We start from the raw sequence: 27,371 nt of genomic DNA, 5'->3' as shown, positions 1-27,371 counted from the left end.
TTAACCAACTGGACAGCAGGCACAACATGCCAGTAAAGCATCGTTCTCCATCTAGTTTGGGATGGGTTGAATGGATCATGTGACTAAGTTAACCTTTTTGCTGTAGTGTTACACTTTTAAAAAATGTAATCCCCCCCAAAAAAAGTATATGATGTATCGATCGGATCCTTCCAGAAGCGACACATTGATTCGTGAGAATCCACAGATCGACATGGATCTGGCTTGGTGGGAGGAAACCAGTGAACCCAGCAGAAACCCACACAAATGAGACCAGAACCTAACAGGTTCAGGATCATATTTCATGTCTTTGTGTGTTTTTAATCAAAAGACAAAGAACAACTGAGCCATTTAACAACTGAGCTGCTAAAAGGAACACATTTACAGCACATCCCACATACCAGGTTCTGCAGGTGGCACAGTGTTATATGGTGTAACTGTGGTTTACATTCAGTTTCAGCCAGCCCTCATGGTCTACTTATAACAGCACTTCAGTAAAAAAAACAAAACAAAAACAAACAAAAACAGATTTTATCTTAGAATGCATAGACATGTTGTACAACCGCTCTTCTCCTGCAAAACAGGAAAATATCTAATCTTTCCAGAATAAAGGGGCGTATATATATATATATATTTTTATAGATATTCAAAATCAGGAAAATCAGGAAGGACGGACAGAAGGAAGGACAGAAGGGGACGCATTCAAAATAATATGATTTGCAAATAAGTGTAACAGGTCAGGTTTAATCAAAGTTTTTCTTTTGTTTTCCCCCTTTCAATATGTTGTCCAACTTGAAGACAATTTGAAATGTTGTCCTGTACATTCAATCTACACATCTTATATTGTACATTTATATATCCCATAGTCCTCTACATACATGTTGCTATAATCTAATATCTATATATCTATTTAAACTGAAAGTATACAAAAGCACTCATTATGAAGTATACATAAAATATATCTTCAATTCAATTTATAGTGAATTCTCATTATTATGTATTCCCCAAGTTGTGCACAAACTGCAGTAATGATGCACGTCAAAAAATTGAAATTGTAGATAAGAGACACAAAAACTGAAACTATATTTCCAGCTCCCGAACTGACTCGAAAGAATCGGTTCGCTTGAAAGCCGGCTCAGATCAAACGAGTCGACTCAGGTGACTCGTGACAGTTGCTTTCTCGAGAAACGAGCTCTTTGTAACACAAAAGCGTGTCGAGGCACCGCACTTTTACATAAAACCTCACATTCCTGGTCTTTTTTCCCCCTACAAAACAAAATTCTGAAGAATTTAAACAAGATTATTATTTGCATTGGGTGGGAAAAAATACTAAGAATTATCGTTATTTACAAACACATTCGCCGGGAGCTAATAATGTTAACGTGAACATTTAAGCCAATAGATCCGTGTTATTTTATTTCCTTCCCCACTTTTGTCCAAACAAACACAATTTTACCACAGAAACCCGATCTACTATTAAAAAGCATACACTTTCTCACCTTCTGGACTTGTCCAAATCCGATAAAAAAAAAAAGCCTCCAGGTGTGGAGTTTAGTCCAGAAAGCTGAGGATAGAACTGTTGCTTTGCAACGTTAAACCTGGGACACGTCGTCCACACTACCACAAACACACTTCCCTTAGGTAGAACTTAAAAAGAAAACGGACAAGAAAAGACTGAACATGTCGTCAGAAATCTGAGAAAAGATCTGTCCCTGTTTAAAAAGCCACGGAGTGCGCGCGATACACCGGGAGGAGGCGTGTGGATTTCCCTCCGAAGCCGTTTTCGGTTGTAATATACCCAGAAAGGGAGCGACCATCAATATGGAAGGCCATACATGTCATAAAGGCGCCACTTTTCAAGCAATGTTGAACTATCAAAGTTAAACACAATCTTTTTCTGAAATCACAAATACTTATACTTATAAATATATATAAATAACTTAATCGCACATTTTTTCTGTCCTAAATACCTAAAGTTAATACTTTTCAAGTATTTGAATACTCTAATCCAGTGGGCTCCAAAATTTTTTGCGCCACGGACCGGTTTAACGTCGGACAATATTTTCATGGACCGGCCTTTAAGGTGTGGCGGAAAAATGCAACAAAATAAAATGATACGACCAGCATAAAAACTGGTATTTTCTAAATAAAGCAATAAACTTGAATCCACTGTGTTGTTTTTTTGTTCATTTTGATAGCTTGGAGGTTTCAATTTAGCGGTAATGTATTATGTGTTTGCGGCCGGAGCAGCCCCTTTAGGAACGTAGCGGATGGAGGTAAGACATGCGACCAAGGCATCATGACCTGCATCAAGAGTGGAAATAATGTAAGTTATGTATTCTTTCTGTGCAGCCCGGTACAAATTGACCCACGGACTGGTGCCTGTCCGCGGCCCTGGGGTTGGGGACCACTGACTCTAATCAACATGGGCATGAACAAATATGAATGCTTCATGCAAATGTATGTTTATTATTAATGAAACCATACTCAACATAGAGCATGAAGACAAAATATTCTTGTAAAAGTTTTAATACGGTTTTAATTGCCGGATGTATGCACCATGACGTTTTTTTGGTTTGGGGAATAGGGATATAAGTCTCTGATCCATTATTACGGTAGATAGCGGTAATGCTCTACTTAAGAATGCGAACCGCTAAAAAAGAAGAATATATAGCTGAGTAAAGAAAAGATGTCATGAATAAATGTGTTGCTTTGAAGGTCTTAACAGAGTCTGTATGAGTCAGACCTTCATGGTTAAATTGCGGTAAAGAAACCATTAATTCAAAAACCAGCAGAAGAGACTTACTTGGGCCATAAAACACAAGGAATGGACATTGGATCAGTGGAAAACTGTCCTTTTTATGTAGAGTGCAAATTTAAGATGTTTGGTTCTAACCTATCTGTCTTTTTTAGGCATAAAGAGAATGAACTGATGGTTCTGAATGTGCGGTTCCCACTTTGAAGCTTGAAGAAAGAGGTGCGATGGTGTGGGGGTGCTTTGATGGTGACACTGTTGGTGGTCCCGTCTGGTTTGCACTTATTGGGACAATAATTTGTCTCCCAACAGTGCAATGATCCCATGCACACCTCTAGGCAGGGGTGGACTGATCATCTGGCACAGGACATTTCCCGCTGGGCTGACGTACTTGGGCCGATAGATCTCATACTGTTCTTGTCTGATCGGCCCATAAAACTATTATCGGCCTATTATTTTTCTGCTTAATTAGTTGTTCACACTGGGGTCTTTGCGGCAGTTTAATGTATTTGTGCAAAAAAAGTCGACGTAGGGTTTTATTTTTCTAGGCAGCCCGGCCCATGAGATGCTTAATCAGCAGCACAGTTCTTTTCTTAATTGACATTGGGTTGACCCAATCACATCTTTAACCAACTCCCCTTTTGGGCTCTGTGCGAGCATGTAGCATGTCAGTGTGTATTTGTCAAAATAGTCAGTCAGAGTTGAGAGAGAAGTGAGTGTAGATCCTGCGGTAAGCAGAACTGCTTTTAGAACACCTGCTTTCAGAACACCAGGCTACGTAATAAGTGTAGATACCAAACTAAGGCAAAAACACAAAATAATGGTTTATGCACTGCAATAAATTAATTTGACGTTTTACTCTGCGACTACTGTACATGAGTTTGACCTGTTACATTAATGTCAGCGGGAGTAGTTAGCCACGCTATAACATCTCGTTACCATTAGGTGGTCAGAACGACTAATGTACACACTGTGCATGCTGGAGAAGACAAATAGCAGAGCTTTAAGCTAGATTCTGATGTTTTCCTTGTTGAGTTTGATGTGTCTGACACATTACTTTGTTATTCAACATTGTTTTGTTAATCAACATTAACAGTAAATTGAATTTACCGTATTTTTCGGACTATAAGCCGCTTTTTTCCCACGTTTTGGACCCCGCGGCTTAAACAACAAAGCAGCTAATTTATGAATTTTTCCTGGGTTTTTCCCGGTTTCACAAACTTCAAGCCAAAAAACTGAACCCCATAACATTAGACCAATAACATTTCCGAATGGAAACAAAAAAACGCACCTCACCTGTGTTCTGAGCTGCATGGCTTCGGGAGAAAAAACTCGGGTGATTTTTAAACGCACGACGATGTCAAAAGACAAACTCCAGAGAGAAATAGTTGTGAAAGGAAGGAGAAAGACAGTGAACAATGACTTTCTTAGTCAGCTACTGTTTAGATACAAGCTGTTGTAACGCGTTGAGTCAGGATAAAGGGATAGCTCGCTTCTGGTATGATATTCCCAAAATACCGCTATGCTCCTAAAGGAAGCGCAACATATTTCACCCATTACACCATGTGTAACGTGTCTTTCGTTAAAGCCTGTGTAAAGTACATTAATGTAGATAAAATTCAGGCTTATATATGGGTGCGCTTTATAGTCCGGAAATGACGGTCGGTCTTTTAATCACTTCCATGGCTACAGGTGTATAAAATCAAGCACGTAGGCATGCAGACCGCTTCTACAAACATTTGTGAAAAAATTGGTCGCTCTCAGGAGCTCAGTGAATTCCAGCATGGTACCGTGCCACCTGTGCTACTAAATATTTCACAGTCAACTGTTAGTGATATTATAACAAAGTGGAAGCGATTGTGAACGACAGCAACTCTGCCACGAAGTGTTAGGCCATGTAAAATCACAGCCGGTCAGCGGATGCTGAGAGTCAATAACTACAGACCTCCAAACTTCATGTGGCCTTCAGATTAGCTCAAGAACAGTGCGTAGAGGGCTTCGTGGAATGGATTTCCATGGTCGAGCAGCTGCATCAGTGTTCTCAGTGACAAATCACGCTTCACTCTCTGGCAATCCGATGGACGAGTTTGGGTTTGGCGGTTGTATTTCAGGTAAATGTTTGGAGAAAGAAACTGTTCATCTGCCAACAGTGTGTAAAGCTGTTATTCATGGTAAGGGAGGTTTTTCCGTTTTATTAAAATAAAGTTTTTGTACATTTATGTATATATTTGGTCAAAGTAAATCTTCATACTGTTAAATTACCCTAGTTTGTTGCATATGAACAAAAGAAACATTCATGCGTTTCTCAAAAATTGATAACATTTTTGACAAGTACATTAGCCCCATAGTCTTAATACTTAGGAAGACATAGGAAGACATTTGCTTTGTGGGCAAGTATTTACTCCTCCACTTTATTACCCTCAAAGGTTATAAAACTCTAATAAAGTACATGTAGACACTGGAAAATCCTCAGCCATTCAGTTCTTCATTTTAAACTGTAAACACAAATTTTGTTTGCCTGAAGCTTAAAAAATACATGTAAATATATCTTTTTATTGGAAGTGTGCTGTAAATATTTGGCAGGATGGTAACCTAAGAAACTGCCCACTTCCTACAACACATCCTCCTTCTTGGACAGATTTCATTTTCACATTGTGTGAACAGTAATAAAATATAAAATAATGGAAAAAAGAGGTTTAATTGCATTGTTTTTTAATCAAGTGATCACTCGACACCATCTAACAGAAATTTAATAATTTCTGTTGTTTTAGCAGTTTTTCCCACCAGAATCTGACTGTTGTGTATTACTTATTCACTGCATTTATTGTAGTATAAATGAAACTACATGTAAAAAAAAGAAATGACCATTTACTTGAGAATAGAATGTTTCCTATGGAACAGAAAATGGAAATGCACTGACCAGGAATAAAACCATTATATTAACAAATTAAAGCAGGGTATTATATGACTCAAGTTTGAACCATGCCTTCAAGAATCATCCATCCATCATATTTTTTCATTCTAAATTTAAAAATATAGGAAACCATTTATTCCTGTGGTTCAAGACACATCCGATAATATTACACATCTTTTTATGGGACTTTTATACTTGTAGTGCATCTCATTTAGTCTCGACTTAAATACTTCAATCTTAAATTAGCAATTTTTACACATACTACTTCCAAAATCATAAAAATCATCCTGTTCCTTTCAAAGACATTGGGAATATTTTTCAACAGATTGACACTTTTTAAAATCCTATATCATCAGGTCCATCATATACTTTTAGTAAAGCATCTGGAATTACTGTAGCTACTGAACATGTGGAAATGCAGATGTAATAAGCATCACATTTCACTGACATTATTAATGCTAATATCAAAAGAAGGGTAATATCAGTTTTCTTCAAAATGAGATTAAATGCAATTTCAAAAACTGGATTTCCAAAACATAGACATACGTGTAGCAATACAGTTCACAGATCTGGAAAATTAAAACAGCATGATAAATGTATAGAATTGAAAATCAAAAGGAATTAACAGTATCTCCTGAATGCACTGGTTTTTGTTATACTTTGGACCCTGTACTATATCTATCTAGACCCATAATGATCATTTGCTGACCTGGGATCAGCAGCACTATCTATATTAGCATATTAACTTGAATGTAAAAAGACTAGACAGCAGGATTTCACAGTTGTATATCTACTATACACTATGCATTAATTCAATTACCGTAGAAAATATAGATATATTGATAAACTGGTCCAGGAGCAGCACTCTGATTCAAAACTAATTATTCTCCATTTAGCAATTAGTGCTTTTATATGTTAGTCAAAGAGGTGTTTCCGCTTCATGCTCACAGTTTGGACTGCAGAGGTTTCATGTACTTGTAATAGGATTCATGGACCTGAAGAAAAAAAAGATAAGGGGGAAAAAATATATTGTAAATGGAGTTGCACATTAAAGCTCATGTAGATGTGTAATGATTTGAGCAAATCAGTACAATAATGTACAACTAGAATAAAGTAGAAAAAAAAAAAATCAGGTTTTGCTATTAAAATAATTTCCAGCATGCTGAAAGATGAAGCCCAACACAATAATTTATTAACTAATAAAAGGAATGTAGAAGTTTGGAACCATTTGTAGTTACATTGACATTGTCAGACAATTCACTTTGACAATTGTGGAATCTATTTACAATAAACCATTATTATTGTTGCCTCACCAACCTGCCTTTTTTATTTGAAATCTAAAATAAAATATAATAAGAAAAAATAATGTCGTTTTGTCATGTTACTAGGGAACTACAAAACCATTTGTTCTGAAAAATTTGACTTGAAAAATTAAATAAATCAGACCACTATATGATTTTCTGAAATAAGATACTAGTAGCGGATGAGACTGTATCTTTTTCATTATTATTCATTTATTTTAAAATGTACATCATTAAAATAAAAAAAAATAAAAAATTAACACAACATTAAATTAAATTGAAACAAATCAAATGATTTATTATTTGTAGACAGCAATAGTCTTTAAATAAACTTATTTTGTGAGTAAACCTATAATAGTGTGATACACTGTGTATTTGTGTACAGTAAAAAGGGGACAATTTTCCGTTACCTCCGTACGGTTGAGCGGAGATCTCTTGGCCCACTCGAACATGCTCTCGTAGACGTTCCCATCATAGCGGCCTAGCGTCGAGCTCAGCATCCCGTCACGGTAGTCAAAGGCGTCCACCAGAGCCACGGCGTTTGGGCGGATTTCAGCCATCAGGGCCTTTATTCTCTGAGTGATCTGAGACAGCTGAGGGACGGTCAGTAGACCAGCCTGGGGAAAACACATGTAAGAGATAAAAGTCAGTATAACTGCCTTTTCAGGGGATTTGCAAGTTAAGTCATACAGTAATTGCGGTGCCCTCCTGAGATGCTACGTAGCTTAGTGGTTAAGGTGCTGGATTACTGATCAGAAGGTCGGGGGTTCAAGCCCTGGTATCGCCAAGTTGCCACTCTAAACCTTCTGTGCTCCAGGGGCGCTGTATCATGTCTGACCCCAGCTTAAGAGAATAAGAACCTCCACTGTTCTGGGAAGATGTTCAACTAGGAGTGTGCTTGTGAAGATTTGTGCTGATTAAGGCACAAGGGTGTTAGTAAAGTCAGCCAGGGTTAGGAGGCCTGGGGTGCAGTCAGTGTTCCTCATCCCAAAGGTGTTTAACAAGTTCATTGGTCAATACTCTATAGCAGGACCTCTCAAGGTCTTCCACTCCAACCCATGTACAACAATATGGTCATGCAACTGGCACGATACTATACAATTGTGTATATTTGTGGTAACAGTTTGTGGAAGGACCACATATGGCTGGAAAAGTCAAGTCCCAATACTTTTTTTTCCATGTAGTGTTACTGAGCAATGCAATGTTGAATATAATGATTGGTGTTTGTCAAAATTATTCATATAAATAATATAAGTAATGTTTGTGTATGTTGATCTGAATCTTTTCTGCAAACAAAAGCAACAGGTTCAAATGCAAATCAATATAATGTGACCATGTATAAAAACTTAAATTATTTACACTTCCCTGAAATTACAGAAAGGAAGCAACTAGTTATAAATACTGGACAAATATCAGTCAGCTTGGAATTTTATTTCATATTTTATAAGCTTTACCCAATGCAATTCTAGAATGCAAATTTATTTCCCCAAACCATCACTAAAAACCAACCAAAATAAACTGAATCACTCATTTTAATCTTATATGCACAGTTATATTTCAATAAAAAAAAAAAACTAAGAATTATGCATAAACTTCATTTTTCTCAGCTGTAACAAAAGGGGCAGCAGCAAGCAATTTCATTAGAAGAAACCATAGTATGCATGGAAAAGAGTCCCAACATTGTGTCAGTTTCTGGCTACATGATCCACTACTCCTCCTTGCCTCAAAAAAAATCAGTGTTGTACATTATCAGAAAATGATGATCGAAAGTTGATGATAATATTTTAATTTGGACTTCTGTTTTACAGAACAGAAGCAAATGGTATATGAAGACGAACTTGAATGCTGGATGAGACCCCCCTTTCCTTATGTCTTAAGAAGAAAAAGAAAAAAAAGTGTCTCCCATTTTTTTGGCTGCATTAACAGCTGTGTGGGCTGTGCTTCTGACTCACGTCTTTGTCACACTGAATGATAGCAATAAATGAAATAATGTTCATAAATGATAATAATAATAATAATAATAATAATAATTTTCCTAAGACCATCATGTCATGTGTGTACACTTTGTACACAGTCCTAATGTTCCAAGTCTGTCAACATAGAGATATCAGACTACAGTTTGTATGTTTGTATGGTTAAGAGTACATTTCATAGCTAATAAAAATGTGTGACCTGCAAGAAGTCTCCAGAGTTTTGGGCAACACCGTGCAGGGCATAGAGCAATGCGAGAGTGCTGAGAACGGAGTACACGGCTGTGTTACTGATCTCACTCAGTTTGGCAGCGAAGAGCTTCACTACGACGTAGTGACAGTGAGCCTGGAAAACACACACACGCATGCACAGTAAGAAAAAAACACCCACAAACTTATAGGCATTTATAGAGGAGAAAAAAAAGATACACATAGACACATAAACCTGATTAACACTAATCAAGATGAGTGAACTGCACTGGTACCACATTACAGGAAAATAATCCATGTCAGGATGGTGTGCAGCTTTAAACAAACCCCAACATCATAAAAACCTCTGGTTATAATATGTCTGCCTAACAGTTTTGCTCAATAATGAAATCAGCATTGGATATTACGATTACTCAGCCTGAACTATGTTCCAGGCTGCTGTGGTTTATTGTATATGAGACATGAGGAAACGTAATAATTCCAGATCGTACGTCGGACGCTCGGATGAGCTCTAAAGAGCTGCTGTTCCAGGCATCGTCTTGGCTCTTGCTGCGCTGGAGCTCCGTCTGCAGGCTCTTGGCCGCCGTCTCCACCAGGCTAGGATCAACACACACAACAGGCTATGACAAAAACATTCAAAGACGACACTTCCATATCGCATTATCCCTAAACCCCTTGTTTTATTCAAACATAATTGTGTTATGCAGAGGTGGAAAGTAACAAACTGCATTTACTCATGTTACTGTGTTTGAGTAGTTGTTTTGTGTACTTTTTAAAAATCGTTTGAATTTTTTAAAATCTATCATTTTACTTTTAGATTTCTTTGAAGTAATGCACCTAATTTTAAATCATATCTGTTAGAGTAAAACAATAAAAAAAATAAAAAAATAAAAAATAAGATAAAAATAATACAAGGGAAAAAAAAAAATCACCTCCGAGAAATTACAGCACTGATCACTGTCTGAATTCTGAATCATAAATTACATTATAACAGGGATTTTTTTTTTTTTTTTTTTTTTTGCTGCAAAAGTAAATCAACTCACATTAAACTTAAAGTTTGAGATTTATATCCCTTTGTCCTTTTTGAACTGCACTGGGGGGAAAAAAAACCCTATGGCTGGGGTTGGTTCCCTGACCGGGGATCGAACCCAGGCCGCCACATCCTAACCACTAGGACCACCAGAGTAGAATATTATTACTTAATTATTTGATTTTAGCACTCTTTCCACCTCTGGTGTTATGTGCATCACTCACTTTGCAGCTCGGATTTTGTAGGCTTCCACGAGGCTCTGCAGGTCGTTGATGTTAATGACTGTGGGTCTGGAGGCTGTAGGGTGAGGCTGGAAACGTGGATTAGATTCGTTCAAATAGGACACGATGCCGCTGAGCTGCTTTCCATCGCGCACCTGTCTGTAGCTCTTAACCAGGTAACTGAAGCGTGGGAACAAATAAACCGAGGGAAACGTTTACACTGGTGTAGTGCTTTGGTTTGTGCTCAGGCACACCGAACAGCGAAAATTCTAATTAGTGGTGAAAGACAAACCGTATAGACTGCTTTGGTATTAGGTAACAATGGCAAAGTAATAGAAGGGTGTCAGGTGTGTGTATGATTTGTCAGGTCTAAATACATTGAGTGCAGTGTCTCAGATGTGTATACAATGTCAAAGGAGTCCCAGGTCTTTTAGGTGTGTGTACGGTATGTCAGGTCTTAGTACAGTGTCTCAGATGTATACACAAATGTCCCATGTGTGTGTACGCCATGTGTATATGGTGTCTCAGATCTGTGTACTGTGTGCAGAGGTGCGGGTCTGTCAGGTGAATGTACGGTATGTCAGGTCTGAGTACAGTGTGTACGGTGTCTCAGTTGTGTGTGTATGGTGTTTTAGGTGTGTGTACCGGGCCGTCTGCAGCATCATGACAGTATTCTCTCCTTCGTAAGTGCACATGGGCGTAAAGGTGACGTAGATGTCCGGCAGGCCGCTGCTTCGAGAGTAACCGTGACCTCCGCATGCCATCCGACACACTTCAACCCCGGTATTCACAGTCCAGGTAGTGAATGCTTTCAAACCTGCAGCTAGGGCATGAAGCTGAGAAAGAGGAAGAGAGATGGACAGAGTTTTACCTTAGAAACTTAGAACTTAGATCATTACCCATCAGCATTAACAGACACAAACTTAAACATGAAGGCATTTTATTTTCAAATTTCAGATTTGTTTGACTGATAAACCACAGTGTAGAGATTGCCTTGTCAAAAACAGTGCACGGATGTGCTACAGAGAATTCCAAACGAAATCTAAAACTACAAATCACACTGAAAAAGAAAAAAAAAAGCCCTGACTGAACCTCATCCTCGTACCTCAGGCAGCTGGCTAAAGTCACCCTGGTTGATGTCTCCGGTAATACGATTGTACGTGTTTTTCATGTACTGACCCACGAAGGTGAAGGCGTAGGCTGTAGCTAACAGCGGCAAGAGTTTATACTGCTGAGCTTGGTAGTCCAAGATCTGTGGCTCAGGCTCTCTGTGTGCACAAAAGAAAAAAAATTATGAGTTCAGACAAAACTCGTCAGTGTGCTTTAAAAAACTTCACTGCTTTAAAAGTGAAGTTTATTGCAGGTCCAGTATTGCATGCAGCCTATCTTTCTTATTCGCAAAGGATATGACTAAATTTTGTGGACCCCGACCGTAAGATTCATATTAGTGATGGGAAGATCGGATCATTTTAGTGACTCGATTCTTTGAATCTCGTTCATCAAAATGAACTCTTTTTGAGTCATTTAGTTTATTTCGTTCCTTTAATCAGAAATCAAATAAAATATAAAATTTTCAATAAGCAGATCCAGCAACACGTTTGCATACATGAACTTTGACTATACTTCCAATATTTTATATATGTATATATAACAAATAACATATGTATAGCATATTTGGGAGTTGTGTAACGATTTAGAAAACAATAAAATAATAAAATATCAGTTGTCCCAATACTTTTATCCCTATAGTGTAGCTGTTAAAGTTTCATATCTCTTATACCACAGCTCTGTTGAATTCTCGATTCTAATATTGGCAGAAGGTTTTGATTCATTTTCTTTCTATATATGGCTTTAAGACGTAAAACACGTTTTTAATAACGCTTTCAACTAATCTTAACACCTTGCGGTTTCTATGGGAACAAAATATACATGGACCTGTGAGGCAAATGCTCTACAAAAATAGATTAAAGAACACAACAAGCTTCTTGTCTTGTTGACCTTATTCACATCAATGAAAAAAATACAAATTAAGGGTTTATAGATGTTATAATGTAAGTGAAAACAGTAACTCTTCCAGATGTTCCAGAGTATTTATTCATTCATTTATTTCTTCTTCTTTGAATGCCATTTCGGCATCAATGACTACTATCATGGCAAGATCAAGGCTTAGTTGCAGGATGAACAGGATAGTCAATTAAACCTTACAGCAAAATTATGTACAATTTCCAATTCCAATTGAATATTTGAAAAAATATTTCAATGTCCCAAGGAGACATTTTGGAAGTATTTCAGATACGTGTTCTCTGAAATGCAACAACAAACGAATAAATAGTACATACCCAGCTCGTAGTTCGGACTGATGACGGACGGCGCTGTAGCGGATGGCGATGGTGCAGGATTTGGACAGAGCCATGGCCGCTTCTCCTACGATCATGGCGCGAATAAACACCATGGTGCCGTACGTCAGTTTATCACTTGGGGGCTTCACGTACGTGCCGTCAGGTTGGACCTACACACACACAGCATTATAAACACATGCTTGTGTCCCACATCCTTTATTTTTAGTGTCTTCTGTATCTACTACACACATTAACTAGAACTCACCTTGGAGTATTTCATCAGCATGTTTTCACGCGGGATCCGAATGTTGTCCAGCTTCAGATAACCGTTATCCACCTCATCAAAGCCAAATTTGGGGCCAATGTCACCTACAATCACTCCTGCACACATGGAGGATTCCACAAATCACATCTTTTAAAGATGGCATGCATGTAATATGCGGATATTCCTTGCTGTTTAAAGGGAAATGATCATATATCTGGCTTTGTTATATAAATTAGGGCTGAAACGATTTCTTGAGTAACCTGAATACAAAAAAATCATCCAGGCAAATTAGTATTAGTCCTTTTAACCAGCAGGTAAAATCAGGAACGTACTGGACAGGTAACAGAAAAAGCTGCCACGAAAAACAAATGGAGGAACGGGGAGAAACCAGCGATTTATATGAAAGCCTGTTTCTGTTACATTAATAAATGTTTGCCTAATTTTATATCTTGCAATCACGTTTTTTTTATTTTATTTTTATTTTTATTTTTAGCCAATCGGGCAGCGTGACCCCCTCTGTAGTGCCAGAAAGCTTTACAAAGTGAAAATTTTATTAGCTACAATCAATAGAATTGCATAGTATCAAACTAAGCCTTGGATCCCTGGAGAGAACTCTGTCTAACAATCAGCTGTGGAGGAGTCGGACAGGACAAGAAAGATGAAGCAGAGGAGCCTCGTTCATACACCAATAGCTTCAAACTTCAAGCTGAAAACATGGTTAGCGGTGTATGCACCAGAAACGCTGGATGTTGAAGAGAAATAAAGTCAGAATTGCGAGGAAAAAAAAGTCTGAATAAAAAGGAAAAAAAAAAAGAATTAGGCAAACTTTATTTTATGTAGCGGAAACGGGCTTCTATAGGATTCAGGCCCAAGAAAACAGCAGGAAATTTCCAAAGTTCACGATCATTCCAAACTAAAACAAAGATAATGTACAAGCTACACTCTTTTCTTTTTTTACAGTAATCTGGAATATTTTTATATTTATTATTTTTTATTTATATATTTGTATTTGCATTTGATGAAATATGGCAATTAAATGCATTTAATGGAATTCCAAATTCTTAAATCATTAAATATCTGTAAACATATAGGAAAAGAACACAAGCATACCTGGCAGAGGCTGGTGGGTTTTCATGCACCGTATAGGGACGATGAAGGCGTGGAGGCCGTGACACTTGGCCTGCGTGTAGAGCTGGGCCAACACAATGGCATGATTGGACGTCTTACCCACTACAAAACAGATGCACAAACACAATTATTTTTCTTTCTAACACAAGCTGGGTACAAACTGCTCACCACAGTTGTAGAGTGCTTCTAGGGTATAGTAGACTATTTCTTTTATCAACAAATCTTTCCTGCCCTCAGAACCGCCACTCGTAAGTCTTTTTGCTTTTTCACACCATTCTAAATCACTGTAGGAGTCCTCTTGCATAGTAAAACAGCACTCCCAGCGTTCCTGCCACTTCCGGAATGTGTCCTGGAAGTCTTCTTTTTCAAAGCGTGTCAAGCACCTTCTGCTGTATTTTCGTCTTCTGGAAGAATCATGTGGATTGTGCACCGACGATCGTCATGCACAAGTTGCTGAATGGTTTCATAGTTTTCTGAGGTTGAGCTTGTTAAAGGTCTTTCTGATCTCTCGATGTCTTCTATTAATGTTCTTCCGCTCTTGAAGTGGCGCTCAAAAACGCCTCTGTGGCAGATTTGCCCAGTTTCACACTTAAGTTCATGTTTGCTCTTTGTTCTAACTTTGCAAACGTGGTTACACACGTGGTCAGAAAAGCATCAGTTAGCACCATTAGTCTCGAAACACATACTGTATATGTATTATGGACTATGTTTGGAGTGAGGGCAATAATGTACAAAAATAGATGTTTAAATCAGCACTGAGGCCAAAGAATTCAGCAGAAAGCCATAATGTACGTGCAATTAAACCCAACATCATACGCTTGTGCTCTTCAGCTCTTTAAAATGGTAACTAGCAAAAAGTTGCAATGCATCTCTTAGTTATTGACCATGAAATGCACATGTCAAGAATGATGAGACTGCTTTCCTTTGTATTATGCTACCAGGTCAATTTAAAGTGCATGAAATGAAAGTGTGCATCATATTTTGAGTCAAATTCTTACATTTAGTCATTTAAAATACCAAGCAAATGACAGTATTTTATATTATTCTAATATAATATAAAATGTGTAATAGAGCTTTGAGCTGTATGCAGTAGGAATTTCTGTCTATTGTAGATTTTTTATTCTATATATTTTTACTGGATTGCATTTTAAAAAGTGTGATATTTTCTGACACGGTTATCACACAGGAATTTAAAAAAAAAAACCATAACCCATCATTTTCATATACTGCTGAAGGTTTACTCACGTCCTCCTGGCCACCACTTGATGGATGTAACCGTCGGGCTGTTCAGGACAAACTCCTGTGTGGAGGGGTCGTAGGTCGCTGTGGTCTCAAGTCCACGGATGTGCGTTCCTGAAAACGCCAACAAAACACGTACACACACGTACACACGACACGAACAAGATAATAGTTCATAAAGGAAGAATACAGTACAATAGAATAGTAAACTTTACACACAAATACTAATTTGTTGCAGATAAGAAATCAAAATCTCTAGTATGCGGTCCAAAGTTTGAAATATGAATAAAGAAAAGCCATGAATTTTTAGTAACTGTTTGGCAAAAGAAAAAACTTCTCTAATCCAAACACAGTGGATCAGAATCAGAAAAACCTGTATTCTACTCATTTGATTAGATTTTTCTATTATTTAAATAACTAGTAGGTCTAGTAGATGTTTGACAGCTCTAATATAGACTGATAATAAAAAATACAAAAACCAAGCATGGTCTGAAATCACAAGCAAGGTTTTAAGGGTTAGCGTTTGATGCTGGTCATGATCCGATTATTTTCAGGCATTCAGAAAGCTCGCCCCAAAATCAGCTAAAGATTTAAGAGTACTACACCAAGATGAGAAGTGACCGTTTTTTTTTCATGTATCATTGCTGGTCTCTGCACAAGAGAAACTGGACGCCTTATGCGCCTTAAATGAAAAGGTGGTTCTTGCGGATTGCCAGGTTGTTTACCGTGCCCGAGCTCTGTCTGGGCATAGGTGCCGATAATCTCCAGGTTCCATGCGGGTGTGAAGAACGTGTCCAGCTGATTTGGCGATGCCTGGTTCAGCAGCGTGGTCAGAAACATCCCCAGGTGCAGGTCCAGGGGTTCCGAGCGTCCGTTGTGCACGCATCTGGGGTTCGTGTTTTAAAGGGATAAGGCATGGACGGGGAGTTTGAAGAGAAGAGCAGGAATGATGAAAATGAGGTGGGGTGGGGGGTGTTTGGTAAAGGAGGGTAGTGATTAGTGAAAGGATAAAGGGAAGCACAGGTTGGGTAGGAAAGGAAGGAAGAATGGTTAGAGTGAGGGGTGAAGAAATGTGGAGAGAAAAACAGAGCTTGAAACTTGGTGCTGATTAAACATCTAATCAAATCACAAACACATCATTCTAAATGGGTTAATTAATAGCAAACGATGAGCATTTGCAGTCATTATGCAGATCATCAACTGGAAATAAACAGATTTAAATGGTGGAAAAATCTTGCATTTGATTTTCAAAACAGTGACACTATTAAGATATAATTATGTGTGAAAATGTAAATCGATCCTGATCAGTCTCGGTGCTTGAAAACTGCTACATTTGTTTGCATGAGGCTGGTAGAAAATAAACGTATACAAACATTTACCTCATGCCAGTCGAATGCACACAACAACTGATGGTCTATGTTTAAATATAAGAGAGAATAAAAAGTAGATTTTTGACTCAGCACAGAGGCAAAGAAACTTAATGCAGGAATGCCATAATGTAAGTCCAATCAAACCAGCAATCAAGCATTTGGGCTCCTAAAGCTCATTCGGTCAACAGTTAAACATGCAAAGAAAAGAAATTAGGTAGAGGTGACAAGAAATGGGTACTATAGATATTGTCTTCCAAAGATATTTGGACGACCAGACATCTGGCATGAACTGACAAAAGGAACACTTCTGAAATGCTGTCAAACACCCACACAGACCAGTACAAATCCAGTACGAGTCAAGTCCTTCACTTAGTCAGACTAATTACTTTGGACCGCAGTGACCCAGAGGAGTCTCATTATAAAGAGCTGTGCTTATTCCACCAGATATTAAACAATCGTATGCATTCTTAGTCAACTGCAAGCAGTATAAAACAGTTTAGCCACCTCTGGTGATTGTTCGATTGATTAATCAGCACCAAGAGTTGAGTGAAACTATCTGCAAAAATCCGTAGAGATAGTTTTTCCGGCTTACAACCATAGCTATAGTGGCTGAGAAGGTCAGCTGTCATTATGAGAACGGCCTCATTACTGATCCTACGTGCTGTTGGTTTTTACACGTGAGACTGCATGCTGCACGAAGAGAGCACACTGCCCGGAGAGATGCATGGATTAAAAAAAGCTAGATTAAATGTACTGATTATCTAATTTGCACATTATCATTATTCAGTACTGGTTTTTATTTATTTTTTTATTAATCCAGTATCCATTTAAACAAATTATCCATTTATTTATCAGTTATCGAAAGTACGATCCACTGAGCTATCGGTACAGGTAAAATCCACTATAGGTCGACCTCTCATTTAAAGCAACACGACATTTGGTGAGAGGTGCCCAAGCTTCTGCACACAATTTCATTGATATACTCTCATAACGCACTTGCAGAAAAAGTTTAATCAACTTATAATTCATTCTGATGAAATAAGCCCAGGCTCTGAATGTAGACTCATGTCATCTTGTAAATTTGAAAGCACATATCTCATGATTCCATAAGTGAAAACGACTGACCGTGCCCCAGTTCGGTCTGGGCGTACGTGCCGACCACCTCGAACGAATTGGACAATGCAAGCCATTTGCTGCGCTGCTCGGGGGTGCACTGCCCGGACAGCGTAGGGACGAACATCGTGAAATGGAGGCCGAACGCCTCGGTGGCGTTTTTCCGTGCCACTCTGAAAGAATGCACAAACCTTAGCCACACTACCTGAATTCTTTTTCCTGTGCTTTGCTCTAGTTGAAAGATTATGGAGTAGTATCGCTGCTATTGCAGATTTATAACTGTAGAGCAAAGGCTTTGGTGTATTAATCTGATATGTAGGAATGACTAACTGCCATGTTGCATAATTCTAACTGTTTGACTGTATGTATATATTTTGTCCACATACTACATGGAAAAAAGGATTGGGACACCTCTCTTTTCTCTCCATGGTTCTTACTCAAACTGCTACCACAAATTTTTCCTTCATTAGGAGAACTAGGGGACCCAAATCTGTTCCAGCATGACAATGCCCCTGTGTACAAAGCCTGATCCATGAAATAAAGTTTAAATGGGTTGGAGTGACCTGCTATAGAGCTCTGACCTCAACTCTAACAAACACCTGTGGGATGACCTGAAACACTGACTGAACCCCAGACCTTTTCACCCTACATCAGTACCAGAAAATACTAGCACCCTTATGGCTGAATGAGCACAAATCTCAAATGTGGAACATCTTCCCAGAAGAGTGAAGGTTATTATAACAACAAATAATCACTAAATGTTATTCAAAACCCACATATGAATCTTCACAAACTTTTGTCTACAACTACACAAATCTTAACTACATGCACAACTTCTAGCACTTATTATCAGTCTGATTTTCAGCATCTACACAAGTCTTCCTTACCACATGAGATAAAAATCACAAGCGTCAGTGTTGTCTTTTCACTTGAATGAGCTTTGTACAAACTAATATCAGTGAGGAAAGTGAATGTTGAATCGTGTTATCTAAATTTCCTGTTATTAATGTCCTTATTGTTATATTTACTGACTATAAAGAGATTCTGTAAGCATTGCAGACATTTGTAGAGTCAGAATATGCTTAGACCGCGCTACTGTGAGAAAATCTTTAGGTCCAAAACTATTTTTATACATCTTTTAATAGATTGGCGGTTTTACAGCTTCAAACGCTGACACATTGACTAAAATATGGTCAATGTTGATAGGTGGCCTCATTTGGTTTGCAAGACGAGAAACAAGAAGTCTGTGTGATCAAATCCACATTCTAAGATTCTGCTAGGTGGTGCTGTCTTTTAAATACATTAATGCAACATAGGAAAACAGTTGCAAAGGACTATAATGTCTTCTCGAATCATTACAAGTCACTAAAGAGATATGCCCTTTATTTGGTTTCAATTGTTGGCTTTTCATTACTCAAGCCTCATTAAAGTTATACTCTATACTTTATACAAAAAGAACAAGTTTGTCCAACCTGCAGTCCTGATATAGTTTGGGCACAGAGTAACTACAAGCCAGGTGCATAACAAAGAAAATCTGGCATTATCCCTTTTAATGATGGACACACACTGCATTGACAACTTTTAGTATAGGCGTTTGTTTGTTTGTTTATTAAGCTTTAACGTCATGTTAGCACCAGAGCTATAAACATGACAGACATGGGTCATCAAATCCATTATATTTAAATTACTATATGAAGACAAGTCAAGTCAAGTTTATTTCTATAGCGCTTTTCACAACAGACATTGTCTCAAAGCAGCTTTACAGAAATCAACAGTTAAGGTGAATGGTGTGTATTTATCCCTGATAAGCAGCCGTGGCGACTGTGGCAAGGAAAAACTCCCTTAGATGTTACGAGGAAGAAACCTTGAGACTCAAAAGGGGAACCCATCCTCATTTGGGTGACATCAAGAGTGTGATTATAGTCTTTAAACAATACAGAACACTGGAGAGTGAACTAACATGAGCACTGGAGTGTAAGATTATAAGTAATGTTCTTTCTACAGTCATTGTGGTTATAAAAATAGGAGCTACTGAGCAACTAATAAAATAGCTCATTTGCAATCATCACAGATCCAACACCAGCTTCTCCATGCCAGAGCCTTTAAACACTCCGGGAGGTCTAATGTAAAAAAAAAAAAAAAAACTTAAAACACATTCAGGTGATACATTATGAAAGATCCCTTGTAAACTTTTTAGTATAGCTGTAAATTTTAATACATTTCTCTGTCACTCATACTGTAGATGTTTAGAACAAAAAATATCTATTAGCAAGCTTTAACTAAAAAATGTTTACAACATTGAATAAGAATAATATTAATACATTGTGCGGATTAAACCATTTTTAACAGACTGCTCAGATTTGGTTCTCCGTCTCGACAGTTTCAACCAGTAGCAAACTTGACCTTCATGTTCCTCTAATTTCCGGGAGTCTACAAGTCTCTGTTCTCTCGTTCTTTGTAAACTGTTGAAAGCTGAACTAGGACAAACCTTCCCCTTCAACTACACGGGATTTAATTCAGTACTAAGTTAATATACCTACGATTCAAAGTGCTAAATAGTTTTTCATCACAAAAACTGCTCTTCATCTTGTCATGCAGAAGCACATAGCAGATTTAAGATTAGGAAAATATATACAGCCAGTATTATATTCTCATAAACCCATACTAATATATTTTTCATATCATTACAGGGGTTGAACTGTAATCAACTGCTAAGTGGATTATAATAGCAATAGCAAAAAGTCTAACATGAACTGAAGTTGACTATATTTTATATGATATAACTGGGGGTTTTGTGAGTGGAAGACTCCAGTAATGAAACAGTGCAGATTTGCAACAATTAAAAAGCCTGGATCTGCACTGGGGCAAGTACAAAACCAAATATGCAGGTGTAGAATTGGGTAGGGGAAAGTCTCTGTAGACTCAGGCGTCTCTATCAGTACCTTTTATAGAAGTATATCTCCTCAGGATCAGAGATGCCATAATCCCTAAGCTTCGAAAACATGTGGACACTCTTCCGAACGGCAGCATCGTATCGCTCGCTGCGGGACAGGAAGTTCGGGTCTTCTTGTTGGAAGTCAGGGTCGTTTAAGACCAGAGATTCTGTGAAACAATGCACAATGACAGAACAGTACAAAAATAAACAGCAGCATTAGTCATACAGGTTGAAAGAGGCATTATGCAAAATTTGTTGAATATTAATTTCTGTGAAGGTGGCTTAGTTTAGAAGATAAATATGAGAAGAAACTTAAAGAAATGAACCTTATGAGCAACGCAACTAGAACTTTTATATCAAGGGTGTCCAGTGTTATCCACAAAGTGCCAGAGTGGCTTAAAGCTTTCATTCAAACATGACAAATATTTTGACAAAAGGTGTGTATACATCTTTCTATCATGTCCAACAAACTTTTTTTTTTAACTATTAGTCCTACAGTAGGTTTTTTTTATTTTGCCCATGACCCTATGGCTGGTTCTCCGGATGTTCCTGTTTGGATCTCTTTTGCTAGGTCCTACCCCCTGAACACAAAACTAACCTACTTTGGAGATGCTTAAACTCAGATTAAGAACTCAGAACCCAGCCATCTACGCAACAAATTAGGCCCTTGTCAAAGTCACACATATTCTTACACTCATACACCCATATTCCCTGCAGTCACTAAAACACATTTACGAATTGACCATTCACATACTGTTTAAAATATCCCCCAAAAGGTTTGCAATCATGACCAGAAGGTTTGTTTTCCTGCTCAATAGCCACAAACGAAAGGTTACAAATACAGCTTGTGCAAAACAGAAACAAAGCATATAATTCTTAATATTGCACATGAAGCCTTCATTCGTTCATCCTTAGTGACCGCCTGGTCCAGGCAGGGGGAAACAGAAACAACTTGAGTGCTCAAATATATTAGGAGAAGGAAATTAGGGAAAAAAATAAGCTACACCTAGAAAGTCTGGCCTTTTAAACACTTTCGAGTCATCTGAAGAGAGAAATAGATTCCAAATAATCAAGTTTAAATTAAAATACGCACACATTTACGCCATTTTAAATACACCTTTATGCAATGACTTTCATTTATTTAACTGAACAAATGAGGGTTGCTAAAGGGTGGTGGTGGGAGTTTAGTGGTCAATGAATTCGATTTTGGTTTTGAAGATCTCAAGTTCAAATCACACCACCACCACCACCACTGCAGGGCCCTTGAGCAAGGCCCTTAAACCCCAAGTGCTTAGTGTTTAGTCGCTCTGGATGTAAGGGTCCAAAAGTGGCAGCTTGATGGTGCTAGGATTTGAACTCAACTTTCTTATCCAAAGTCCAACACCTGATCGATCACTTCCCCAAATACAGACACGAAAACAGGACACAGAGAATCTCTATTCCAATTAATAGAAACACCTGTATAAATACATCATTTATTTTAAATGATAGGATATCTATTATATATGTAATGTTAACAGGAACTGTCAAAGAAGTGGATATTTGTAAGTCTTTTTTTTTTTCCCGCAAATCTGAAACCTTTACTGTCTTACACAATTGATTAGAAATGGAAATAAACACTGAACCCGTCAAAAGCACAGGAATTCAGAGATGAAGTAAGTAATTTATGCAAACAATTTTGCAAAATACACCACACACACATACACACACACACACACACACACACACACACCAGCTTTTGCAAGAAACAAGACAATATCACAACAATCCCGTCTATTTCCAACTACTGTAAATAAATCCAAAAATAACTCCAGGCTGCGCAAATATTACGCAAAACAAACCACTAAAACATTTATGTGTATTATTTTTTATGCAAATCAGAAATCAGATTAATATTCAGCCCATGTAATGGGAACCGACCTATTTCTCTTCTCCTTCGGGTCTTCTCCACACTTCCGTCCAATATATTTGTAAGAATTTCCGTCTCGAATGTGGCATTCTCTCTTTCACGGCGAAGATCAGGATTCATTGCTGAATATCTTAATAATAATATTAATAATAAAAACACGTAGGACGCTTAAACAACGACACGTTATTTCCAGAATGATATATTGAATAACGTTTCAACTCTGGCCTAGTCCAGTGAACTTCGCTTCCGCGTTAGGAGGGCAAAGTACATCACGTGTTCTTACGTCTGACAATTTCAGCCAATCAGAAACCAGGAGAGGAGGATACGGAAGTTTGACGGGTGCTGTGAGCTTCACGTGTGTGGGGTGAATGGCTGTGGTTTACGTAATGTTTGTTTTGTTACTACAGACACGTCCAAAAGAGGAACTATTCCAGTGAAAAATTAGCCAAATTGTAAAAAGTGCACTTTTGATAAAATCATGCTTCCTGCGGCTGCTGTTTTTCACTTCCCCTGGGAAATCAGTTCAGAACTGGTCACAGATGGAGCATCTATACGGACTTTCGGCAGGTAGATTTATCAGGTCACGTGGCGATACTTAACTACATCGCGATATGTTGATGCACGATATAAATAATATTTATTTTTTGCGTCAACAACAAACGTTTCTTGTCGACATGGTTCACATTTTTTTTCTATGAAACAATTTTTATAAAAAATAAAAATATACAAGTCATAAAATATTTATAAATACAATAGCATTTAAAAAAATTATATATATATATATATATATATATATATATATATATATATAGTTTTTTTTGTTTTGATCAGTTATCATACATACAATCTAAAGCTGTGTTAATGGGTACAAAAATACAGCATTATATTAAGATAAATAATATCAATATCAGTGTAGTAATATTATCATATATGCATGTGTACGTACATTATGCAGGAAGGCTATGTATATGGACACCTGACCATCACACCTGTATGAGCTTGTTAGATCAAGTTTCCTCCTACCGTCCTCCTACCAAAAGCATGCAGGTAAACTGAAAGACTATTGAATTGCCCCAAGGTGTTTCCATTCCTGATGAAAGGTCATTTGTGATATTTGTAGCAAAATATTATGATTAATAGGTATTCAGGTGATATTTATTGGCCCAGGTTATCTGCTGTACATAAAACCACAGCTTCCCCCAGGAAATCAGTTCTGATCTGGTCAAAGATGGGGCCTCGATGCAGACTTTCAGGAACATGAGACGAGTCACGAGAACGATATTTGACGAAATTGCGATATGGAGATGGACAATATAAACCATGATATATAATTTTGCATCAACATGATTGACTTGTAGTAGAAAAGGATCCAGCAAAAATATTACGCCATGTATTTTCTTCCATCAAACAACATGCACAAAAAAAGTATATATCTTTTATACAATTTTAATATAAAAACATTTAAATTTTTTGTAGTTTACTTTTTTTCTGTTGGCTTGATGATTGATCAAAAATGTGTAATGTGCACCAAGGGGTTTCCATTTCTCGTTAATTTTGCCACCCAGCATTCCCATATATATATATATATATATATATATATATATATATATATATATATATATATATATATATATAAAATATTATCTGCTATTATATTTAGAAGGTTGCGACTACTGGTACTGACGCACAACTAATATAAACCCCCTTTTTTTGGGGGGGTCTACCCTGGTCCAACATACTTGATTCAAGCAATCAGGTAGTTTATAGCCCTTTCTGACTTGATGTACAGTGGTGTGAAAAAGTGTTGCTTTCTTTTTTTTTTTTTTTGCATGTTTGTCACTTTAATGTTTTAGATCATCAAAAACTTTCTTTCGGCTTCTCCCATCAGGGATCGCCACAGCGGATCATCCGCATGTTTGATTTGGCACATGTTTTTATGCTGGATGCCCTTCCTAACGCAACACTCCCCATTTATCTGGGCTTGGGACCGGCACTAAGGCTTGTGCAACCCTAATGGCTGGGGTTGGTTCCCTGACCGGGGATCGAACCCGGGCCGCAGCGGTGAGAGCGCCGCATCCTAACCACTAGGACCACCAGGGATCTTTAATGTTTTAGATCATCAAACTAATTAAAAAACGAGTAAAAGATAACACAAGTGAAGACACAAGCAGCAGTTTTTACATGAAGGTTTTTATTTTTTAAAACTAAATCCAAAACTACAAGGCCCTGTGTGAAAAAGTGTTTGCCCCCTCTCAAAACTGTGGTTTATCACACCTGAGTTCAATTTCTCTAGCCACACCCAGACCTGATTACTGCCACACCTGTTCACAATCAAGAAATCTCTTAAATAGGACCTGTCTGACAAAGTGAAGTAGACCAAAACATCCTCAAAAGCTAGACATCATGCTGCGCTCCAAAGAAATTTAGAAACAAATGAGAAAGAAAGTAATTGAGATCTATCAGTCAGGAAAAGGTTATAAAGACATTTCTAAAACTTTGGGACTTCAGCAAACCACAGTGAGAGCCATTAATCACAAATCGCAAAAACATGGAACAGTGGAGAACCTTCCCAGGAGTGGCCGGACAACCAAAACTACCCCAAGAGCACAGTGACGACTGATCCAAGAGGTCACAAAAGACCCCACAACAACATCCAAAGAACTGCAGGCCTCACTTGCCTCACTTAAGCTCAGTGTTCATGACTCCACCATAAGAAAGAGACTGGGCAAAAATGGTCTGCATGGCAAAGTTCCAAGCTAAAAACCGCTGCTGAGCAAAAAGAACATAAAGGCTCAGCTCAGCTTTGCCAGAAAACATCTTGATGATCCCCAAGACTTTTGGGAAAATACTCTGTGGACTGACAAGACAAAAGTTGAACTTTTGGGAAGGTGTGTGTCCCAATACGTCTGGTGTAAAAGTAACACCGCATTTTAGTAAAAAGACCATCATACCAACAGTAAAATATGGTGGTGGTAGTGTGATGGTCTGCGGCTGTTTTGCTGCTTTAGGACCTGGAAGACTTGCTGTGATATATAGAACCATGAATTCTGCTTTTTACCAAAAAATCCTGAAGAGAATATCCGGCCATCTGTTCGTGACCTCAAGCTGAAGAGAACTTGGGTTCTGCAGCAGGACAATGATCCAAAACACACCACCAAGTCCACCTCTGAATGACTGAAGAAAAACAAAATGAAGACTTTGGAGTGGCCTAGTCAAAGTCCTGACCTGAATCTTATTGAGATGCTGTGGCATGACCTTAAAAAGGCGATTCATGCTCGAAAACCCTCCAGTGTGTCTGAATTACAACAATTCTACATAGATAAGTGGATCAAAATTCATCCACAGCGCTGTTACAGATTTATTGCAAGTTATCGCAAACGCTTGATTGCAGTTGTTGCTGCTAAGGGCGGCCCAACCAGTTATTAGGTTTAGGGACAAACACTTTTTCACGCAGGGCCATGTAGTTTTGGATTTTGTTTTCCCTTAATAATAAAAACCTTCATTTAAAAACTGCATGTTGTGTTCACTTGTTATCTTTTACTTATATTGAAATTAGTTTGATTTTAAATATTTAAGTGTGACAAACAAATAAGAAAACTTTAGAAAACCTGTAAAAATAGTTTGACTGTGTTGTGTTGTGTTTGAATGCTCCACTTTTAGACTTTCAAAGTATCTGCCAGAGGAATCCAAAGCCATTATCACATCCCATCATGCATCAGTGGAGTACCAGGTGGCAGTAAAGACTACATTTGTTGAGCCTTTTGCTCCAATAATTGGGGCTCAATACACCGTACTGGGAGAGATAGAAAAGTCAGAAGGTATGTCAATGACATAAAATTTTTTTACTTCACATTATGCAATCGAACAAGTCCTGCTTTATCACACTTCTGATTTCAGGGGACGGTGAAGTCGTCGTGCATGCACGGGTCTTTAATTGCGTGGACGGCGTCGATGTTGCTTTGCTACAGAAGGCCGTAAATGAACAGAGGAAATTTTTTCGGGAAAGAGATGGCGAGGCTGGCACACACTAACATCAATAACTTACCAATCGTATGACATGGAGTGGGAAATATCAGTCTGGGAAATATACAGTGGGAAATTTCAGTCTGTGTTTTAGGGTATTATAGAAGGGCATGAGAAACTGCTTTTGGACAATTCGATTTTAAATAATTGGGACAATTCTTTCCAAATAATTTTCTCAAAACCTTACTTAAATCTATTATACAAATTTGCATTGTAACTAGAAATCTTGAAAGTAGGTTTTGGTGTAACCCTAGATTAAGGTAAATTAAAACAAAATTCACTTCATCAAGGTCAAATTGTATTATGGCTGGCATGGTTTAAAATTGCTCTCAGATTTTAATTTGTGTGCTAGTGATAGAATAATTTAAACCAAAGTCTTGCCATTTATGTACATTTGATGTAAAAGTCATATTTTTCCGGTTTGTGTGCTCCAAATACATAGTGGTAACTGGTAGCTCAATGGTTGTTTGATCGGAAGATATGAGGGTTGTGGTTCAAATCCCACCATCACCACACTTCCTGCTGGGCCCTCGGCCTCAGCAATTGCTTAGCAATAAATGGAAGAATTCTGGATAAGTGTATCTGCCATATGCCATACATATAAATAAATAAAACTATATTATTTTCAAACAAAACTTGTGTTTTTATTTGT

General features: G+C 37.8%; 3 protein-coding genes across 6 annotated transcripts in view; 1 reads left to right on the top strand and 2 right to left on the bottom strand.

The window, feature by feature from the left end:
- The window catches only part of LOC124385583 (inactive rhomboid protein 2-like), a 32,482-nt gene extending 30,634 nt beyond the window's left edge, over window positions 1-1,848 (bottom strand). Inside the window, exon 1 of one of the 2 annotated variants that reach the window (XM_046848745.1) lies at window positions 1,497-1,848. The gene's annotated coding sequence lies outside the window, so the exon portion shown is untranslated. The remainder of the gene's footprint in view (window positions 1-1,496) is intronic. The other variant, XM_046848737.1, reaches the window with a different exon arrangement.
- Window positions 1,849-5,447: 3,599 nt separating this feature from the next.
- On the bottom strand, window positions 5,448-22,961 carry acox1 (acyl-CoA oxidase 1, palmitoyl). Of its 2 annotated transcripts, none has more exons than XM_046869586.1 (14): window positions 22,708-22,961; window positions 20,795-20,954; window positions 17,865-18,025; window positions 15,376-15,483; window positions 14,113-14,232; window positions 13,003-13,118; window positions 12,738-12,907; window positions 11,504-11,666; window positions 11,044-11,234; window positions 10,402-10,578; window positions 9,639-9,744; window positions 9,140-9,283; window positions 7,378-7,584; window positions 5,448-6,661 (listed from the first exon to the last, which is right to left on the bottom strand). In XM_046869586.1, exons 1-14 carry the CDS (start codon window positions 22,814-22,816, stop codon window positions 6,611-6,613), a joined length of 1,983 nt encoding a protein of 660 aa, XP_046725542.1. In that variant the 5' UTR covers window positions 22,817-22,961; the 3' UTR covers window positions 5,448-6,610. The 2 variants fall into 2 exon arrangements, with proteins under 2 accessions (XP_046725542.1, XP_046725455.1); XM_046869499.1 differs by lacking the exon at window positions 17,865-18,025 and adding an exon at window positions 16,095-16,255 and having other exon boundaries at window positions 22,708-22,960.
- A 75-nt stretch (window positions 22,962-23,036) lies between these two features.
- ten1 (TEN1 subunit of CST complex) lies at window positions 23,037-27,354 on the top strand. 2 transcript variants are annotated; one of them, XM_046869714.1, is made up of 3 exons: window positions 23,037-23,263; window positions 26,357-26,514; window positions 26,594-27,354. In XM_046869714.1, the coding sequence occupies exons 1-3, from the start codon at window positions 23,175-23,177 to the stop codon at window positions 26,725-26,727; spliced, it is 381 nt and encodes a 126-aa protein (XP_046725670.1). In that variant the 5' UTR covers window positions 23,037-23,174; the 3' UTR covers window positions 26,728-27,354. The 2 variants fall into 2 exon arrangements, with proteins under 2 accessions (XP_046725670.1, XP_046725759.1); XM_046869803.1 differs by having other exon boundaries at window positions 23,047-23,276.
- The last annotated feature ends 17 nt before the right edge of the window (window positions 27,355-27,371 follow it).

Source organism: Silurus meridionalis, chromosome 1 (genome assembly GCF_014805685.1).
Source record: "Silurus meridionalis isolate SWU-2019-XX chromosome 1, ASM1480568v1, whole genome shotgun sequence".
Lineage (NCBI taxonomy): Eukaryota > Metazoa > Chordata > Actinopteri > Siluriformes > Siluridae > Silurus > Silurus meridionalis.
The sequence above is the reverse complement of the archived record's forward strand: the minus strand, read 5'-3'. Positions and strand labels throughout refer to the sequence as shown.

Excerpts from the sequence above, each read along its gene's own strand:
- acox1 (XM_046869586.1), bottom strand. The coding sequence starts at position 22,816 with ATGAATCCTGATCTTCGCCGTGAAAGAGAGAATGCCACATTCGAGACG. Across the intron at positions 15,484-17,864 it reads CCAGACCGAACTGGGGCACG|GAACGCACATCCGTGGACTT; the intron begins GTCAGTCGTTTT and ends TGGCGTTTTCAG. Across the intron at positions 14,233-15,375 it reads CAAGTGGTGGCCAGGAGGAC|TGGGTAAGACGTCCAATCAT; the intron begins GTGAGTAAACCT and ends TCTGTTTTGTAG.
- ten1 (XM_046869714.1), top strand. The coding sequence starts at position 23,175 with ATGCTTCCTGCGGCTGCTGTTTTTCACTTCCCCTGGGAAATCAGTTCA. Across the intron at positions 23,264-26,356 it reads TCTATACGGACTTTCGGCAG|ACTTTCAAAGTATCTGCCAG; the intron begins GTAGATTTATCA and ends CTCCACTTTTAG. Across the intron at positions 26,515-26,593 it reads AGAGATAGAAAAGTCAGAAG|GGGACGGTGAAGTCGTCGTG; the intron begins GTATGTCAATGA and ends TTCTGATTTCAG.